Raw genomic sequence first — 16,612 nt, forward strand, 5'->3', positions numbered from 1 at the left:
TTTTATTATATGACTTATTTTCCTATCCAGTAGGATCTATATTAGTATTGTTCTTTGAATTTATTTTTGTGAGCAGGACCCCACTTAGAAAAATACAGTTGTTCCCTTCCTCTATGACATTTTCTTTTTCCAAGTTTTCCGTCTATTCTTACCTGTCTTGGCTGATCTTTTTTACACGGGGAAAAAAAGTGCAGTACCTTCTGAGCCATCTAGCAATTCTAGCAATTGCAAAAATAGTATTTAATCCAATAAATAGAAAGAAAATTACTAAAACCTGGCTCCAGATAAAAAGAGCAATATTTTCAACCAACTTTGAAATAATAATTCTGCAATTTTTCAACTTCATAACACAACCCATCTCTCTTTTTTTTTCTTCCTTCCAATAAATAATTTCACTGTTCTGATTACCTTAATTTTGATGACTCCGTCTTGTGGTTCACAGTGTTGCTTCAGAAAAAGCTTTAATTTATCACGAGAAAATAAGTGTTTTCTCCGGCTGCCAGGGAAAAAAGAGGAGAAAGAGTAAAGTCTTAGTACCAAAGAATGCAAGTTGAACTCCATAATCTTCGTAAATTCATAACCTCAATTTCAAACTTAGGAAAAGAAGGATATTTCATTTTTCAATAGTACTTACGTAGAAGTTATGAGAAACTTTATACAGACGTATTTATGTAGAATGTTTTAAGATCAACTCAAACGGATCTATTATAAATGTCCAGTACAAACATAGCATACGCATTTGTTGCATAAGAATCACTTAGAAATCAAATAAACCTCAAGGAAAATATACTACAGAGTAAACCTAATCTTAGAAAATTTGATGATAATTCCTACAAATATCACCATTGAAATTCTTTAAAAAATTAAAATCAGCAGACTACAAGATATCACATAACACTTAAGTAAGCCAACATTCAAATAGATATTGTGAGCATTCTTGAACACAGGTTGTTTCAAATTCTAAAACATTTTGTATTTAAACTTCATGTGGCAGCCAACAAATTCATGGGATTAAGATGAAAGAGAATTAGAATTAAGATTCCAAAAATATGCTATTTTTGATTCTCCCTTGCCCCCAAATTTAAAAACAGCCACCACAATGGTAACAAACACCACCAAAAACAAATCAAAACAAACAAAAAAACCCCCCAAAACATCCAAGTATTTCTGGAAAAGTTCTGGAAAGAAAGTAAATATTTTAATTGAATTCTATGTATTCCTTCCAAGAAATAGTCAAGTTAAAATCTTCTAAGAGTGAATAAACAATATGGGAGTTTTAAAGTATTAGCCTCCTCAAAAATTCATTTCTTTTTTTTTTTTTAAAGATTTTTATTTATTTATCCGACAGAGATAGAGACAGCCAGCGAGAGAGGGAACACAAGCAGGGGGAGTGGGAGAGGAAGAAGCAGGCTCCTAGCAGAAGAGCCTGACGTGGGGCTCGATCCCAGATCGCCGGGATCACGCCCTGAGCCGAAGGCAGACGCTCAACCGCTGTGCCACCCAGGTGCCCCCAAAAATTCATTTCTTACAGAAAGGATTATATGAGAGAAAGGATTGGCTTACTGTGCTATCCCAGCACCATACACAGAGTAGATGACAATAAGAAGGTTAATTATCTCCTGACTATTGAATAAATATGCTAGTCTTCAAGAATTGTATTGTCCTACATGGCACCCGCTGGCCTACTTATAAAAATAAAGAACGCTCCAAAAAAAAGGTGTGAATAATCTATGAGCATTACTTTGAGAATACTATTTTTCAGCATATAATAAAATGTAGAATGCTCCAGAGATCTTAAATTAATGATGGATCCCCAAAACCCAACCAAACAAAAAACTACACACACGTCCTTATAGTTACAGAAAGTAATATATCGGGGGGCGCCTGGGTGGCTCAGTCATTAAGCGTCTGCCTTCGGCTCAGGGCGTGATCCCGGCATCATGGGATCGAGCCCCACATCAGGCTCCTCTCCTGGGAGCCTGCTTCTTCCTCTCTCACTCCCCCTGCTTGTGTTCCCTCTCTCACTGGCTGTCTCTCTCTCTCTCTGTCAAATAAATAAATAAATAAAATCTTAAAAAAAAAAAAAGAAAGTAATACATCGGACTCAGGATTCACTCAACACTTACATTATTATCACTTTTCTTTGGACTCATGAGTATATATGAGGCAAGAGGTACATGAGAATAAGTAAAATCATTTTATTTTATTTTTTAAAAGAATTTATTTATTTGAGAGAGAGAGAGAGAGATAGAGCGAGCGCATGAGCACACAAGCAAGAGCAAAGGCAGGCAGAGGGAGAGGGACAAGCTGAGCCGGGAGCTTGATGGGGAGCTCGATCCCAGGACCCTGGGATCATGACCTGAGCAGAAGGCAGATGTGTAACTGACTGAGCCAGCCCAGGCACCCCAAGTAAAATCATTTTACATCAAGTGAAATGCAAGACTGACTACTGGCTGGCAAGCTGATAACTGGCTGGTAATGTCAATTTACTTTCAGATGACTAAGGGCCTAACCTCAACAGGCAACAATAGGGATTGTCCTAAAATAGTTCTGTGTAACCTAAAGTCAATTCCTTTAAATATTAACCACTCATTACCCCTCCTTTGATCAGGACTCAAACAGGAATTAGTTAATTAATTAATTAATTTTTAAAGATTTTATTTATTTTTTTAGAGGGAGCACATGCTTGAGTGGGGGTAGGGTCACATGGAGAGAGAGATGATCCCGAGCAGACTATATGCTTAACAGGGAGCCTGACTTGGGGGCTCAATCTCTCAACGCTGAGATCACAACCTGAGCTGAAATCAAGAGGCAGATGCTTAACTGACTGCAAGACCCAAGTGCCCCTCAAACAGGAGTTTTTAAAGATACTAATTTGTTACTATTTAACTTTAAGGAATGGGAAGAGACTGATGAGATGTTTGTGTCTAATGAATAAAATATTATGAATGTGATGTATTCGTAAGTACCATCAGACGTCTCAGCATTGAAAACGGGAGTTCTCTCATGAGAAGTACCTCATAAACAGGATCCTTTCGGGTTTGTTACAAAGGGCTCCTGGAGTCCACCAGGACTGTAAGTGTACATGTATTGTAAAAAGAGAAACAATCACACGCAACACTGTTCTATAGCAAATCTTAACTGAATACAATCATTCTGTTCTAAACCAGCATAGATGAGATGCCGAGTTTTACCTGATTTGTGTTGCTTTAACAATAGCACACTCATACAATTCTTTTCTAGTGGGTTGCACCTTGTACTTGAATAATAAGGGATCAACTGCATCTTTTTTCTTCCTAAAAAAGAACAAAGATACAAATCAGTTAATAACTTGTTTGAAAATCTGAGATTTTAAATAGAAACATAGTTTCTAAGAACACACTGTAACAGAATCTAATGCATTTTTAGTTTAACTAGGATTTTGTAAGTTATTGACATCCCTCACTATTCTATTAGCCAAAATAGTACAAAACACTATTTTATGTTAGGTATTTTATTTGTTCAATAAATTTTCCTGTGTGAGGAAATTAACTAAAGATGAGTAAGCACGAAGTACCCAGTTTAGGTGAGATAAATTTGTAAACAAATAGCTCTTGGATTCGCTTATAAGCTTTCTTCTTAATAGTTATATAGAGCAAGAGCAAAGTGGAGATACTGTAGTTTGCCGGGTTTTAAGAATTTGCAGAGGCGGAGCACCTGGGTGGCACAGCGGTTAAGCGTCTGCCTTCGGCTCAGGGCGTGATCCTGGCATTATGGGATCGAGCCCCACATCAGGCTCCTTCACTATGAGCCTGCTTCTTCCTCTCCCACTCCCCCTGCTTGTTTCCCTCTCTCGCTGGCTGTCTCTATCTCTGTCAAATAAATAAATAAAATCTTTAAAAAAAAATTTGCAGAGGCTATACATTTAATCCTTGTCTCCACCAACTCATGTTGTCTTTCCTTTGAGGATGCATTCATCCATCGGTCCAATAAATACTTAAGAGCCCACACTGTGCCAAAAACTAAACAGTAGGATTAAATAGTGAACAAAATAGAAATACGGTGGGGAGATATAGGCAAGCAAACAAAAATCTACAACCGGGTGGGTGGTAAATGATTTGAAAGGAATACAGTGCAGGGTGGAGGTCCTCTATTTTACAAAGCGACAGTCCTGATAAACTGATGAGATTGGCCTGATAAGAAGTTAACATTTAAGCAGAGATCTGAAAGAAAAGAGGGAGCAACTCAAGAGAGTATCTTGGGGAAATGAGTGTGTTTGTTTGTTTATTGATTGATTGATTGATTGAAATGAGTTTAAAGGAAGAGAGAAGAGAGTGTGTAAGGCTCTGAGGTGGAAGTAGCCATGGTTTGCACAAGAAGTGGAATAAATAAGAAGAACAAAAGAAGATCCAGAGGGGAAGAAGAAAGGCCAGATTATAGGCCATCAATAAGGGTTTTGGATTTTACTCTGAAAAGACACTAGAGGCTATTGAATAATGGGGAGATAATGACTTAACTTACACTTCAGAAAGATCACTCTGGCTGCCATGTAACTTACATTTCAGAAAGATTATTCTGGCTGCCAGACTGTGGGGCAAGAGTGCAAACAGGGACATCTATTGGAAAGCTAGTGAACTACTGGGTATTTACCCCAAAGATACAGACATAGTGAAGAGAAGGGCCATATGCACCCCAATGTTCACAGCAGCATTGTCCACAATAGCTAAATCGTGGAAGGAACCAAGATGCCCTTCAACAGATGACTGGATTAAGAAGTTGTGGTCCACATATACAATGGAATATTACTCAGCTATCAGAAAGAACGAGTTCTCAACATTTGCTGCAACATGGACGGCACTGGAGGAGATAATGCTAAGTGAAATAAGTCAAGCAGAGAAAGACAATTATATGATTTCTCTCATCTATGGAACATAAGAACTAGGAAGATCGGTAGGGGAAGAAAGGGATAAAGAAAGGGAGGGTAATCAGAAGGGGGAATGAAACATGAGAGACTGTGGACTATGAGAAGCAAACTGAGGGCTTCAGAGGGGAGTGGGGTGGGAGAATGGGATAGACCGGTGATGGGTAGTAAGGAGGGCATGTATTGCATGGTGCACTGGGTGTTATACGCAACTAATGAATCATTGAACTTTACATCAGAAACCAGGGATGTACTGTATGGTGACTAACATAATATAATAAAAAAACATTAAAATAAAAAAAACCTTTTAGGATAAAATGCAATATAAATAAATGATAAAACATTTGCATTATATAAAAAAAAAAGGAAGCTAGTGAAATGAACCAAATGAGAACTGATGGCAGTTCCAGACTATGGTGGTAGTGGTGGCAGTAGAGAGACAAGTGGTTGGATTCTTGAAAAGCTGCCTCTGTGAATGCAAGTGCATACGTAACTGGCATGTAAGTAAGGGTTACAGAAAAGAAAATAATATGAAAGGATGATAAAGGAAGCATTTAGCAATGAAGGTCAGATACAGCCAAAGTGATACAGATACAGTACATACAAGGTGGGGGGAGGTGGGGAGAGGCTCAACACGGAAGGAATGTATGAGACAATCAGACACATAAAACTGAAGTATTTACCTTTAACAGCACTAAGTTCCTAGTTGGAGGGCCAAGGATCTTTACACAGTATAGAGACCAGTATACACAGGAGATATATTTAATCATTCAGCCTGAATATATGGAATGCAGTCTAATATTTTCTATTCTATTAAAATTCCTTATTAAATTAATTTCACAACCTACATGAGGCTATCACCTGCAGCTTGAAAAGCACTGTCCCAAAAGAACAACAGTCTAAGTGTTCAGAGAGCAATACTGATGTGAGTTCCCAATAAAGGAATTTCTTGGAATGAAAAGAGGGAAAAAGAAAAATGGGTTTTAATGAATCAGCGGCAGTTGATTTTTTATCTTGATATCGTTTTTTGAATTGGTGCTAACTTAGCAATTAATCATCACCATTTTATACGTATAAAGGGTTGATCAAGTATAATATAGATTGCACTTAAAAGATTACCACCAATTGCAGTATATAATTATATTTTAAGTCACAATTATAAATGCATAAATATATTTATTTAATTTATATATTATTTGTTTATAGAAAACTTGTTTATGAACTTTATCTTAATGGATTTGAGGCTATAAAAATGTGATTTTTTTGTGTGTATAAAAATTATTTTTTGTTTTTTCTTGCTATATCATTAAATTCATTTCTGAAGATAAAACATACTAGAATTAAAATCATTTTTTCCAATCAGTGAAAATATTTTTAGGGACGTTTTGCTGTAACTCTTACACAAAATTCTACACAGAATAAAATCATAACTGGGTTATTTCCAAGGAAGTACAGATATTAGAGACCAACAGAAACTGCTTCTTTTTTTTTTTTTTTTAAAGATTTTATTTATTTATGTGAAAGAGAGACAGCCAGAGAGAGAGGGAACACAGCAGGGAAGTGGGAGAGGAAGAAGCAGGCTCCCAGTGGAGGAGCCCGATGTGGGACTCGATCCCACAACGCCGGGATCATGCCCTGAGCCGAAGGCAGACGCTTAACGACTGCGCTACCCAGGCACCCCCAGAAACTGCTTCTTATCATATGGATTCACCTATAAGACAGGAATTAAAAGATAATAACAAAAAGAAACCCCACTTTAATAATTTTTCTCCCTTGCTTCCTATAGCCTAGGCCTAAATAGCTGGAGTACTAAACTGAATGTAGTGATCTTAGCCATGACTGTGACTAAGAGACTGTTTTATTAGCAACAAGTGCAGATCTGTTACGAGCTCTATACTGGCATATTAACATCAAATATTATGTTTATAGAAATTAGATCGCCATTCCAATGATTTATTCACAACATTTTACCACTTATTTATTTTATAAATATACCATATTTCAATATGTCTAGTTATATATATTTTTTTGGGGAGGAGGGGCAGAGGGAGAGAGGAACTCCCAAGCAGGCTCTATTGTGGAGCCAGACATTAGGCTCGATCTCACAACCCTGCGGATCATGACCTGAGCCGAAATCAAGAGTCGGACGCTTAACTGATTGGGGCGCCTGCGTCCGCTATAGTTTATCTATCTATCTATCTATCTATCTATCTATCTATCTATCTATCTATCTATCTATCGATATATAACATATCTATATATATATAATTTTAGTTCTACTTTGATTTTCTCATAATGGCAATTGTTTTTGTTGCTATCCCGTGGACAATATTTGATACTAAAGAGGCAATTTAAATTTTTTCCTATAGCAGTACAATAGAAATGGCAAAAGATCAAATAATTAAGCTTCAGCATAAACGGTTACTTATGGTGTTTTGTTTGTTTATTTTTGGAATTTAAAATGCTAACGTGACCTTTCATATATAAAAATTTCACGTATGAACTACAATTAGCAAAACAATTAGATCTACTTCTTTAAAAAACACACTCAGATTCCATAATCTTACTAACAATTAAGCAGGTTATCATCACAGCCAGATGACACTGCATGAAGGAAGTCAGTTGCACAGTATTTCGAAACGGGATACACAATATACTCTTCAAGGTTCCAAAAATAGTTAGTTTTTCCTTCTGCTCTTGCAAATTACCACCAGGATATAAGAAGTTACCAAAAATGTATTTTTGTTCATGTACTATTTTCAGGTTAGGATAATATTTTTATGATATTTTAAACTTTAAGTAATATCTGCCTAGACATGACTCCATAAAACTCTGGAGGATAAACATAAAGGATAAAAGCAGCCTGACCTTAAATTTTTATAGCCTTAAACCACAACAGCAGAGTGTATTGTTACAAAGTGTTATTTACCTACGAATCTGAGTTGCTACAAATACCATATTTAGTTTCTTCTACAAATCCTAAAAGCAACTAAACACACTCACCTATATACTTGGCATACCTGAATCATACTGAAATCATACAGTAAACTAGTGAATATTTTCAGGACTCTCAGGACTCTTTCAGTCAGCACTGCCTATCAATTTAAATTTTCAGAGAATTTTTTGATTGCAAATGAACTTCACTATTTGGCTTTCATTAAGAAAGGAAACTTGTGAGGCGCCTGGGTGGCTCAGTCAGTTAAGCATCGCCTTCAACTCTGGTAATGATCTCAGGGTCTTGGGATGGAGCCCAGCGTCCAGCTCCTGCTCAGTGGGGAACCTGCTTCTCCTTCTGCCCCTCTCCCAGCTCATGCTCTCTTGCTTTATTTATAAATCAATCAGTCAATCAATCTATCTTCAAAAAAAAAAAAAAAAAGGAAAAAAAGAAACGACACTTGTATGAAGTAGTTACACAGATTATGGTCTCAACAAGTTGTGAGGATTTTCAAATAGAAATTTTCTTAAAATGTATTAGTAACTCTGGAGGGAAAGGAACAACAGCAGACATAAGTGTAACTACTTAACCCATTCTTTTTTTTTTTTTTTTAAAGATTTTATTTATTTTGACAGAAGGGAGAGAGAGAGCGCGCGTGCATGCACAAGCAGGGGGAACAGCAGAGGGGGAGGGAGAAATAGGCTTTCCACAGAGCAGGGAGCCTGATGTGGGGCTCGATCCCACAACTCCGGGATCATGACCCAAGCCAAAGGCAGCTGCCTAACTGACTGAGCCACCCAGGCACCCCTACTTAACCCATTCTTGATGGGCAGACATAAGCGATGAGTAAAGAAAGGAACATCAAGAGCAGATACACAATATGTGTATTTCAAAGAGTAGGACTATCAGGCAAAACCCTAGATCTCTTTACCTCAATTTTATATGATGCAAATTATCTTCCCTAAAATATAGTCTGATCTTTTATTTAGTGCTATAAATACCAGCAAGTCAATTTTAAAAGTAAAATTTGCTTGTACACACATAAAAGAAATGAGCAATTCTAAATTTAAAGTATTCCTTATTACACAATTTACACAAAGTATTCTAGTGGTACAAAAATTAGCCTCATTCATTCTTAAGTATATTTAGGGGGCGCCTGGGTGGCTCAGGTGGTTAAGCATCTGGCTCTTGGTTTCAGCTCAGGTCATGATCTCGTGGTCATGGGATTAAGCCCCGAGTCAGGCTCTGCACTCAGCGTGGAGTCTGTTTCAGATTCTCTCTCCCTCTCCCTCCCACTTGTGCTCACTCTCTCTCTCCCAAATAAATTAAAAAAAAAGTATATTTAGATTGGTATATCAAAGGCTCTGTCATAAATCCCATGGTAAACAGCTAAATACTTCCCACTGTTACTCTAGAATTCAGTTCTGGCAAAGATATTGGAGAGTTCTGCAAGAACGCTAAGCTGAGATTCAGAGAACACTAAAATGTCCAAGGCTGCTATGTCCATGACTTTGTCCATGGCTTTGTGATAAGAAAAATAACATTTTCTTACAGTCTCTTTCACTAACTTAGTTTAGGAAGCACACATTTAAGGTGTTAATACCCATCCTCAAAATATGTAAGTGACCTGCTTCCTAATACCTTGACTGCTGCCCACCAACAAAAGCTGACCTATAAAGGTAAATACATAGTTACTGTTTAGTTCCCTCAGATTCTGCAGTCAGTGCCCAGACTGATGAGTAAGCTAATAATATGCTGTTCTGAGGGAATGCAACTCTATCAAAAGTCAAGCCTTCAATTTCTTACTTTTACTGATTAAAATTGACTTTGAAAAAATAATCAATATGCTCCCCCAAATGTATCAAAATATCCTATTTTAAAAATTCTGATGACCAGAATATATAAAGAACTCTTATAACTGAACAAAAAGACAACCCAATTTAAAAATTGGTACAGGACTTGTATATCTAGGAAGATATATAAATGGCAAATAATGAAAAGTTACTCATTATCATTAATCATTGGAGAAATTAAAGTCAAAACCACAATGAGATACCACTTCATCCCACTAGGATGGCTTTAACCAGAAAACTTGAAAAATAGTAAGTGATGGTGAGAACGTGGACAAACTGGAATCCTTACATACTGCTGGTAAGTATGTAAAATGGCACCGTTGCTGTGAAAAGCAGTTCGGCAGTTCCTCAAAAAGTTAAACAACTGTCATATGACTTAGCAATTCTACACCTTGGTATACGCCCAAAAGAATTTCAAACAGGGACCTGAATAGGTGCCCATACATCAATATTCATTGCAGCATTATTCATAATAGCCAAAAGGTGGAAACTCAAGCCTCTACCAACAGACGAATGGATAAACAAAATGTCGTATATACATACAATGGAAGATTCAGCCATAAAAAGGAATGATTACAAAAATTAGCCTCATCTCTTTCTAAAGTATATTTAGACAGGTATATTAAAAGCTCCATTGTAAATCTCAACATACCACAATATGGATGTACGTTGAAAAATAGTACTAAGTGAAATAAACCACACACAAAAGGACAAACACAGTATAATTCCACTTATATGAAATATTTAGAATACGTAAATTCATAGAGACAGAAAGCAGATTAGAGGTTACCATGTGATGGAGGGGGAAAAGGGAATGTAGAATAATTACCTAACAGGTACAGAGTTTCTGTTTGGGGTGAAGAAAAGGTTTTGGGAATAGTGGTCATAGTGGTATGACACTGTGAATGCAATTAATGCCATTGAATTATACACTTAAAATGGTTAAAACAGAAAATATTATATTATATATATTTTAAACACCCCCTCCCAAACACTGGTGCCCATTTTAAGCACCTAGACTTAATTTTAAATATGCTGCCTTAGTATGTCTCACAGATATTATGAACTAGATGATGCTGGAAAAATTTTCTAACTCTGAACTTCCATTTCTCCTCAATGATAAAAGAGTATGATCATCTACCTTATAGAATGGTTCTGAGGAACAAAATAAATAAGAGAACGTATGTGGGTGCTGTTATACAGCTCAACTAATGGAAAATGCCCAATAAGTAACTCCATTCTCATCCCTTCAACCCACCTACTGAAACATGAGAAACTCCAGATTATGTTTTGATGTTAGGGAGCAACCTAGAAGAAGTAAATTTCTTACTCACTCAGGTTAGGGAATTAATAGAAATAACAGAACAAAGGTCCAAAGATGATTATGTTTCACTCTTCCTGGTATATTAGGATACAGTGGTAGCAATCTACAAAGAGGTAGGCATTTTATGATGTTGATGTATAGCGAAGGCTCAGATTCTTTGAGAATCACAAACAGGTTAAAATATCTGTGAATAAAGTAATTAATTAGCTTACTCACTTTTACTATACCCGGGGTCTATTCCAAGTACCTACATTCATGGAATAAGGCACAACCTATTTAGGCAGGAAATTATGGTCAAATTCAATAACACTCTGTGATAAGCTTGTTGTATGCGGCAGAAGTAGAACCGATGGGAATATATATTGATTGCCACATATAACAGGTAAAATATTTACTAACTGGGATTATAAATTTATTTGATTTGTAGTAAAGGTAACAAATTAGCTACAAATTATGCACATAGCTCATACTCAAATCTAAAAGGAAGAGAAAGGACATTAATAAGCTGAATAACAGAGTGCTGACCCCAAGAGTCTAGACATTCCTCATCCTAAAGTACCTCACAGCATCTGCAAGAACTAGAAGATTAGGTTAAAAGTTACTCCAAAATAGGGGCACCTGGATGGCTCAGTCGGTTAAGTGTCCTTCTGCCTTCAGCTCAGGTCATAATCTCAGGGTCCTGGGACTGAGCCCCACATCCGGCTCCCTGCTCAGGTAGGAGCCTGCCTCTCCCTCCCCCTGCTTGTGCTCTCTCGCTCGTGCTTTCTCTCTCAAATAAATAAATTAAAACTTAAAAAAAAAAGTTACTACAAAATAGCCTTAAATGATTAATCACTTTAAAATGAAAAAATTAAGAAAAATAAATGCTTACCATATTTAAACATCAATTTAAATAATGTCTTTTATATACAAATCTATATTTAACCCTTCAAGACTCATATATAATTAACCCCATTTAAGGGTTATAATCTTTCATACACTTTAAACAAAACACATGAATTACTACTGTCAGAGCTGCTAAAGTATATACATTAACTACCATAATACTCAATAATTTTGCATCATAAACCCTATATTCAATGAGCGACACAAATGACCTATAAATATCTTTTTCTGCTTAATAAAGTAGCAACTCAAGAAAAAATGAGATGTATCAAAAGACTTAATACACAGGACCATGTCATGCTTCATTCACTCACCTAAAAATCATTTTTGATGTCAGGCAATGCATTAGCTAGATGACCTTTTGCAACGCCAATTAACATTTCTAAGGCTCAGGTTCTTTTTGTTAAATAAGGATAATACCACTCTCCCAGGAGTGACTAATTAGCACAGTGCCTGGACAGCAAAGGCTCAAACGCTAGTTATAGATACAATAGTTCAAATCAGACAAAACAAGAAGTTGAATTACAATGACAATTCTGAATGACAGAATTTGATAGTAATTGATATTTCAGATGCAAATAAGATAAAGGAAGTTGTTAAGAGCGGCCTCAGGGAAGAACTGATACAATTCAACACCAAAAACCCCCAAATAATCCAATTAAAAATGGGCAGAGGACCTGAAGAGAAATTTTTTCCAAAGAACACATATACATAGACGGCAAAAAGACACACTAAAAAATGCTCAAGGGGTACCTGGGCATCCAACTCTTGATCTTGGCTCAGGTCATGTTCTCATGGGTCATGGGATCAAGCCCCAAGTCAGGCTCCCTGCTTGGCAGGGAGTCTGCTTGAGATTCTCTCACACCTCTCTTTGTCCCTCCCCCAACTCGTGCATGCACACTCTCTCTAAAAATAAACAATTCTTAAAAAAAAAAAAAAAAAAAGTGCTCAAAATCTGGGGCTCCTGTGTGGCTCAGTTGGTTAAGCAGTCTGACTCCTGATCTCAGCTCAGGTCTTGATCTCAGGGTCATGAGTTCAAGCCCCACGTTGGGCTCCACCATGGGCATGGAGCCTACTTAAAAAAAAATGCTCAACATCACTAGTAATCAGGAAAATGCACCTGTCAGGATGGCAAAAATATAAAAGATATGAAATAAGTGTTGGTGAGGATGTGGAGAAAAAAGAACCCCTGTGCACTGTTGATAGGAATGTTAACTGGTGCAGCCACTGTAGAAAACAGTATGGAGGATCCTCAAAAAATTAAAAATAGAAATACCATATGATCCAATAATTCCTGTATTGGCTATCCACCCAAAGAAAACAAAAACATAAATTAACAAAGATATATGCACCCCACCCCTATGTTTATTGCAGCATTATTTACAATAGCCAAGATATGGAAGTAGCCCAAGTGTCCATCAATAGCAACTCAATTTACTCCATTGAATGAGTAAAGACACACACACACACACACACACACACACACACTGAAATATTAGGCAGCCACAAAAAGGATGAGATCTTGCCATTTGTGACAACATGGGTAGGACAAACACCATATGATTTTACTTATACATAGAATCTAAAAAACAAATGAATAAATAAACAAAAAGCAGAATCAGACCTAAGTACGGAAAACAAACTGATGGTTGACAGAGGGGAGAGGGATGAGGGATGTGCAAAATGGGTGAAGGGGAGTAGAAGATACAGCCTTCCAGTTACGGAATGAATAAGTAACAGGAATACAAAGGTACAGCATAGGGAATATAGTCAATGGTATTGTAATAGCATTGTAGGGTGACAGATGGTAGCTATATTTGTGGTGAGCGTAACTACAGAGAGACTGAATCACTACATCATATAGCATAAGTATAGAGAGATGTTGAATCACTATGTCTTTTTTTTAAAAGTAGGCTTTGTGCCCAATGTGGGGCTTGAACTCACGAACCTGAGATCTAGCGTCATATACTCTACTGACTGGGCCAGCCAGGAACCCTGAGTTGCTGTTTTAAACCTGAAACTAATATAAAACTGTGTGCCAACAATGCTCAAAAAAAAAAAAAAAAAAAAAAAAAAGCAGCCCCAGGTTAGTTACTAATGAGAATGGAGCATGTAAAGCGTGTAAAAAGACTTTTTTATGTCCAGTTAGGCACTGTATCATTAGCTTTTGATACAGTGTTCAGTGATTCCTTAGTTACGTATAACACCCAGTGCTCATCACAACACGTGTCCTCCTCAGTGCCAATCACCCTGTTACCCCCTCCCCCGACCCCCCTCCCCTCTGAAACCCTCAGTTCATTTCCCGGGGTCCACAGTCTCTCATGGATCGTCTCCCTCTCTGACTTCTCCCCCTTCAGATTTCCCTCCCTTCCCCTGTAGTCCTCCGTGCCACTGCTTATGTTCCACATATGCACCGACATGGATGGAACTGGAGGGGATTATGCTAAGTGAAGTAAGAAGACTTTCAATCAACTGAAGACTTAGCTGAGATTTTAAATTTACCTGTAGACAATGCCAATCCACATGTGCTTGTGTGATTTTTCTCCAGGAGCACTCAGCTGACCTAGGCTGTCAACTGACTGAATTTCAGAAGGTTAGTTTCTTTACCAAATGCACCATAAAGTGATTAAGTACAATAATTAAAGTACAGAATGAATTTTCCAAGTAAACCAAATTGGAACGCATAAGTGTATCTGAATGAGGTGAATTTCAATTGTTCCTAAGCAGCTCACTAGAGTTAACTAGGTGCTTTCAATTTTGCAAATTCTAACACGTGTTGTTGAGCCCCATCACTTAGATGGATTTTACACTGTAGGGTTACAAAGGAAAAAGGGAAGGATTAAAGAGAAAATTATTTCAATAGGGTATCTTTAGCTAATCTGGTATACATTTTAAAAATTAGTAAGTATCACTTACCCATTTTGAAAAGAACTGTTTTGTGTTTCTGAATCATCACTATCACTGATGATAATAGTTTCTCCATCAACACTGCTGACGTGTCCATTAGCAAAGCCATTTTGATGTGATGGAGGGAGGACTTCCAAAATCCTACACTGTAACCTGAAAGAAAATGATACATTAAAAAATGCAAATTATTTAATATTTTATAATCAAACATTTAAGAACAATCTACTTATTTTAAACAACTGAAAAGATATTTTGTTTTGTAGAAACTATGACTCATTGACATAACCAAATTAACAGAAAATCTGTAACATCCAATTTAAGCAAAGGTTAGCTATAATTTAAAATAATAGAAAGGTCAATTTATCAAGATTCTTAGCAATTACATTCTTTTTTAAAAAAATATTTTATTATTTATTTGTCAGAGAGAGAGAGAGAGAGAGACAGGCAGGAAGACGGGAGAAGCAGGCTCCCTACTGAGCAAGGAGCCCAATGTGGGACTGCATCCTAGGACTCTGGGATCATGACCTGAGCTGAAGGCAGACACCCGACCAACTGCACCACACAGGCATCCCAACAATTACATTCTTAACTAAAGTTATTGCTTAGAAAATCAAATACTGGCATAATATGTCATTATAGAGATTGGATCTTAAAGTTTTTCAAAGCATCCAACATTTTAAATTCTGAAATTCTCCTGATCATAACCTTTTTCATTCTCACTGTAGCTTTTGTTGGCATTTCTGATCTCTATAAAACTTCCTCTTCACTAGTTCTATTGCCTCTATTTTTTTTAATTAACATATAATGTGTTATTGGTTTCAGAGGTATGGGCCTGTGATTCATCAGTCTTATATAATATCCAGTGCTCATTACATCACATGCCCTCCTTAATGTCCATCACCCAGTTACCCCCACCCCCCAACTCCCTCCCCTCCAGCAACCCTCAATTCGTTTCCTATAGTTAAGAGTCTCTTATGCTTTGTCTCCCTCTCTGCTTTCCTATTACTTTATTTTTCCCTCTCTTTCCCTACGATTCTCCCTTTTGTTTCTTAAGTTCCACATATAAGTGAAACCACATGATAATTGTCTTTCTCTGATTGACTTATTTCACTTAGCATAATACCCTCTAGTTCCATCCATGTGGTTGCAAATGGCAAGAATTCATTTTTTGATAGCTGAGTAATATTCCATTGTGTGTGTGTGTATACACACACACACACACACACACACACACACACACGACATCTTCTTTATCCTTTAATCTGTCGATGGACATCTGGGGCTCCTTCCATAGTCTGGCCATTGTAGATTGCTACTATAAACATTGGGGTGCAGGTGCCCCTTCCAATCACTACATTTGCATCTTTGGGGTAAATACCCAGCAGTGCAATTGTCAGGTCCTAGGGTAGCTCTATTTTCAACTTTTTGAGGAACCTCCATACTGTTTTCCAGAGTGGCTGCACCAGCTTGCATTCCCACCAGCAGTGTAAGAGGGTTCCCCTTTCTCTGTATCCTCGCCAACATCTGTTGTTTCCTGACTTGTTAATTTAGTCATTCTGACTGGTGGGAGGTGGTATCTCATTGTGGTTTTGATTTGTATTTCCCTGATGCTGAATGATGTTGAGCATTTTTTCATGTGTCTGTTGGCCATTTGGGTATCTTCTTTGGAGAAATGTCTGTTCATGTCTTCTGCCCATTTCTTTATTGCCTCTCTTTTGAGTTCCTTAGCCTATGCCCACTCTATCTGGATTTTATGGGCTGCAACTTCAGAGATATTCACCATAATGGAAATATTTCTCAATCCCATT

The 16,612-nt window shown here is 37.2% G+C and overlaps 1 protein-coding gene across 4 annotated transcripts in view; it reads right to left on the reverse strand.

The window, feature by feature from the left end:
• The window catches only part of BAZ1A (bromodomain adjacent to zinc finger domain 1A), a 92,472-nt gene that overhangs the window by 42,974 nt on the left and 32,886 nt on the right, over positions 1–16,612 (reverse strand). For all 4 annotated transcript variants that reach the window (XM_040620832.1, XM_040620830.1, XM_040620829.1 and 1 more), the window contains 3 exons: positions 14,814–14,957; positions 3,195–3,296; positions 409–496 (listed from right to left, as the gene is read on the reverse strand). In XM_040620832.1, the coding sequence (XP_040476766.1) occupies positions 409–496; positions 3,195–3,296; positions 14,814–14,957 (334 nt within the window). The remainder of the gene's footprint in view (positions 1–408; positions 497–3,194; positions 3,297–14,813; positions 14,958–16,612) is intronic.

This window comes from Ursus maritimus, unplaced genomic scaffold (genome assembly GCF_017311325.1).
Source record: "Ursus maritimus isolate PB19 unplaced genomic scaffold, ASM1731132v1 scaffold_36, whole genome shotgun sequence".
In the NCBI taxonomy this organism is placed as follows: Eukaryota; Metazoa; Chordata; class Mammalia; order Carnivora; family Ursidae; genus Ursus; species Ursus maritimus.